At 58.2% G+C, this 4,257-nt stretch overlaps 1 protein-coding gene across 1 annotated transcript; it reads left to right on the top strand.

Annotated features, from left to right (window-relative positions):
• Positions 1-815: 815 nt before the first annotated feature.
• NEUROD1 (neuronal differentiation 1) lies at positions 816-3,695 on the top strand. The gene is made up of 2 exons (XM_068685866.1): positions 816-973; positions 1,364-3,695. Exon 2 carries the CDS (start codon positions 1,377-1,379, stop codon positions 2,454-2,456), a length of 1,080 nt encoding a protein of 359 aa, XP_068541967.1. The 5' UTR covers positions 816-973; positions 1,364-1,376; the 3' UTR covers positions 2,457-3,695.
• The last annotated feature ends 562 nt before the right edge of the window (positions 3,696-4,257 follow it).

Raw genomic sequence — 4,257 nt, 5'->3', positions numbered from 1 at the left:
AGGGAAAAGAAAACAGGAAGACAAAGCAAAATAAGACAAAAAAGAGGTAAAAAATAGAAATAATAATAAAAAAAAGACAAATAGAGAAATAAAAAGGAAAACAGAAAAAAAAAATGGAAACGGGGAAGGGGAAAATTAAAGGAAGTGAAAGGAAACGAAAAAGAGAAAAGGAAAAACGAAAAAGTGAAAAGGTAAAGAAAAAGAAAAGGAAGGAAAATGAAAGGGAAAAAGAAAAACGGAAAAATAAAAAGGGGGATAAAGGGAAAGGGGAAAAAGAAAAGGGAAAAAGGGAAAAGGGGAAAAGAAAAAGGGAAAAAGATTCGGGAGCAAAACAAGCAGAAGCCAAATGAGAAGCCAGATGGAGAAGGAGGAGTCTGGGTCCGGGGGAGAAAAGGGACGCTTGGAGCGATGCAATCATGAGGCCGGAGCCGGGGAGGGACGGGGAGGTGGGGAACCGGAGCCCCGGAGCCGGGGACAGCCAAGCCGGGGAGGCAGCGCCGGCTGCCGGGGGAACCCCGGCCGGGGGCGCGGGGGGCGCGGCGGGACGGACGGGGCGGGCGCGGCGGGGAGCCCCAGAGCCGTCGCGCATCCCCGCGTCCCGGTGCGCGGTGCCACCACCTCGTCCCCTCCCGTCCTCTCTGGTCCCCTCCCGCAGCCCCGGGGCCACCCGGGGGGGGGCGGAACAATGGCCCCGGTGGCAGATGGCGGCGCCCGGCGGGGCGGGGCGGGGCGGGGCGAGGCGCGGCGGGGGGCGGGGGCGAGCGGCGCGGTCCCGGCCCCCGGCCCCCCCCGCTCCGCTCCCCGCCCGCCGCCGCTGCCGCCGCCGCCGCCGCGCAGCGCCGTCCCCGCTATATAACCGGGGCGGCCGGCGCTGCGCCCCGCGGAAACACGCGCGGCGCCCTCGCACGGAGCGGGCGCCGGCAGCGGCGGGGTTATGCGACCGGCGCCGCGCTGCACCGGCTGAGGAGCGGAGGTAACGGGGGGCAGCGCTCCGCGGCGTCGGGGCGGCCGGCCGGGAGGGGGGCTTTGTCACCGGACCGGGCGCGCGGGTGCCCCGTCCATCCCGCTGCCGCCCCGCATTGTTCCGCCCAAGGAACGGGGAGCGGGGAGCGGGGCCGGCCCCGCACCTGTTACCGCGGGGGAGCCGGTGGCCGGGCAGGGGGAGCCCCGGCGGGAGGCGGCGGGCGCCGTCGGGGCGGGGAGGGAGGGCAGGTGCCCGGCGGTGTCACCCCCTAAAGCGTAATCTGCTTAAACCGCCCGGCGCGTTGTGTAACGGTGCCGGGACACACGTCCCCCGGGTGCCTTTCCCGCTGCTGACACGGCGCTTGTGTCCCCCCCGTCCCCATCCCCGTCCCCCCGGCAGGCAGGCGCTCGCCATGACCAAGTCGTACAGCGAGAGCGGGCTGATGGGCGAGCCCCCGGCGCAGGGCCCCCCGGGCTGGGCGGACGAGTGCCTGAGCTCGCAGGACGAGGAGCACGAGGCCGACAAGAAGGAGGAGGACCTGGAGGCGCTGCCCGCCGAGGCCGAGGAGGACCCGCTGCGCAACGGCGAGGAGGAGGACGAGGAGGATGATCTGGACGAGGAGGAGGAGGACGACGACGACGACGACGACGACGAGCAGAAGCCCAAGCGGCGGGGCCCCAAGAAGAAGAAGATGACCAAGGCGCGCATGGAGCGCTTCAAGCTGCGGCGCATGAAGGCCAACGCCCGGGAGCGCAACCGCATGCACGGGCTGAACGCGGCCCTGGACAACCTGCGCAAGGTGGTGCCCTGCTACTCCAAGACGCAGAAGCTCTCCAAGATCGAGACGCTGCGCCTGGCCAAGAACTACATCTGGGCTCTCTCCGAGATCCTGCGCTCCGGCAAGAGCCCGGACCTCGTCTCCTTCGTGCAGACCCTGTGCAAGGGCCTGTCGCAGCCCACCACCAACCTGGTGGCCGGCTGCCTGCAGCTCAACCCGCGGACTTTCCTGCCCGAGCAGAGCCCGGACGTGCCGCCGCACATGCCGGCGGCCGGGGCGCCCTTCGCGGCGCCCCCCTACCCGTACCAGTCGCCGGGGCTGCCCAGCCCGCCCTACGGCACCATGGACAGCTCCCACCTCTTCCACCTCAAGCCGCCGCACGCCTACGGCGCCGCGCTCGAGCCTTTCTTCGAGGGCGGCCTCCCCGACGGCGCCAGCCCCGCCTTCGACGGCCCGCTCAGCCCGCCCCTCAGCATCAACGGCAACTTCTCCTTCAAGCACGAGCCCGCCGCCGACTTCGACAAGAGCTACGCCTTCACCATGCACTACCCTGCCGCCTCCCTGGCCGCCGCGCCCGGCCACGCCGCCGCCGTCTTCTCGGGCGCCGCCGCCCGCTGCGAGCTGCCCCTGGACGGCCTGGGGGCGCCCTACGAGGGCCACCCGCCCCACGAGCGGGTCCTGAGCGCCCCGCTCAACGCCATCTTCCACGACTGACCCCTGCCACCCGCCCGGGCCGCCGAAACCGCAAGCAATAATTAGGATCTATGCAATTTTTAACCTAGCGATGGGCCAATTACGAAGTATATAGGAGATCTCTATTTTTCAACCAACGTTTTCCTACTTGTTACCTTTCCCATGCCGAATTATTTTGTTGTGATTTTGTACAGAATTTTTAATGACTTTTTATAACGTGAATTTCCTATTTTAAACCATGCAGCTTCATCGATTTTTATACATACTGGAAAGGTAGAATTATATCTAATTTATACAAAATAATTTAACTAATTTAAACCAGCAGAAAAGTGCTTAGAGAAGTTATGTTGCCTTAGCACTTCTTTCCTTTTGAATAGTTAAAGAAAAACAAAATAAGCGCAATCCGGGCAATTTCTTTCCCATGAAAGTCTTTTTTTCCTTTTTTTGTTTCTTTTCTTTTTTTTTGTTCCTTTTCCCCTGACAATAAGAACCAGATCCCTAGCTCTTGAGAAGATATAAGAACGAGAGACTTATTTTCTATTAAAACATATCAATTCAACACATGACTTGCACAAACTTGTATATAAATATTATGAGCAAATGCCAACACCCTTTTTAAATCAAAAGCTGCTTGACTATCACGTACAATTTGCACTGTTTCTTTTCAGTCTTTGAACCCCTCTGCATTCCGTGGTGTTTTTTTCTTTTCTTTTTTTTTTCTTTTTTTTTTTTTTTTTTCTGAAGAGAACTTGAAGATGTTAATGTTTCCGGACGATATAAATGCATGATTTTATACATATTCACACGATCCGTGGTTGTCATATATTCATCTTATAAATTGGAACCTAAAACTAATCAGGTTGTTGAAGTTGGGCTATATACCTATTGTAGTCGATTAGTACGGTAGCTTGAAACAAATTCAAACCATTTAATCCGTAATTAGAACAATAGCTATTGCATGTACAATGCAGTCCAGAATAAGTGCTGTTTGAAATGTAATGCTGGTTCAACTGGAATCAATCTGTACTGTAATTTTGTTTGTAATCCTGTATATTATGGTGTAATGCACACTGGGATTTTAGAGAACATCCGTCCTTTTGCAACAACATAGTATTGAACATTTGGTCGAATGTTGCATTTCTCCTTAAATGTGATTTTTTTTTTCTTAGTGTAATTCCTATGGGATTATTGTTTTATTGGGATAGCTCATGAAAGGTGCACCACTTATTATTTGTAGAATAAAATTGGCGTTAAAAACAACCGACCAGCACGGGAGCGGGACGCGCGTTCTTCGCCTCCCCCGCGGGGCCGGGGCCAAACGCTCACGGCTGTGGGGAGGAGGAGGAAGAGGGGGGAGGATTTAGGGGACGGGACTGGGGAGGGGAGCCTTGGGGCTGGGGTCGCTGCCGGTTGCGCGGCCGAAGAGCGCGGAGGGGCGGCCGCGCCGTTCCCCGGCGGGCAGCAGCAGCGGCTGCCAACAGGTCGCCGGCACCGGCATCGCCTCGCCCGGAGCGGTGGCCCCGGGTCGGGACGCGGCCGCCGGTTTTCAGCCCGTCGGAAGAAGCCGGGCCGGGCTCAGCGGGCCCTTCGGCCCCCGGCCGCCGCCGCTCGGGGATTCTTGCAGTCGGGCAGGGGCCACTGGCGTGCCACCGCCTTTATTCAAAGGCAGGCACAGATGTTCCTTCTGCAGGGGAGGTTTTAATTTATGAAAATGATATTGGTTATGCATGAATGCGCTCCGCACAACACGCACCACTTCCATCTGATGAGAGGAATACCGCAGAACCAGTGCCAATGTCGGGAACATATTCTGCGAATTTAG

The sequence above is a fragment of the Anas acuta genome, chromosome 6, assembly GCF_963932015.1.
Source record: "Anas acuta chromosome 6, bAnaAcu1.1, whole genome shotgun sequence".
NCBI lineage: Eukaryota > Metazoa > Chordata > Aves > Anseriformes > Anatidae > Anas > Anas acuta.
Note: the sequence above shows the minus strand (reverse complement) of the source record. Positions and strands in the feature narration are given on the sequence as shown.

Bases quoted from the DNA above. Each gene is read 5' to 3' on its own strand.
- NEUROD1 (XM_068685866.1), top strand. From the start codon at position 1,377: ATGACCAAGTCGTACAGCGAGAGCGGGCTGATGGGCGAGCCCCCGGCG.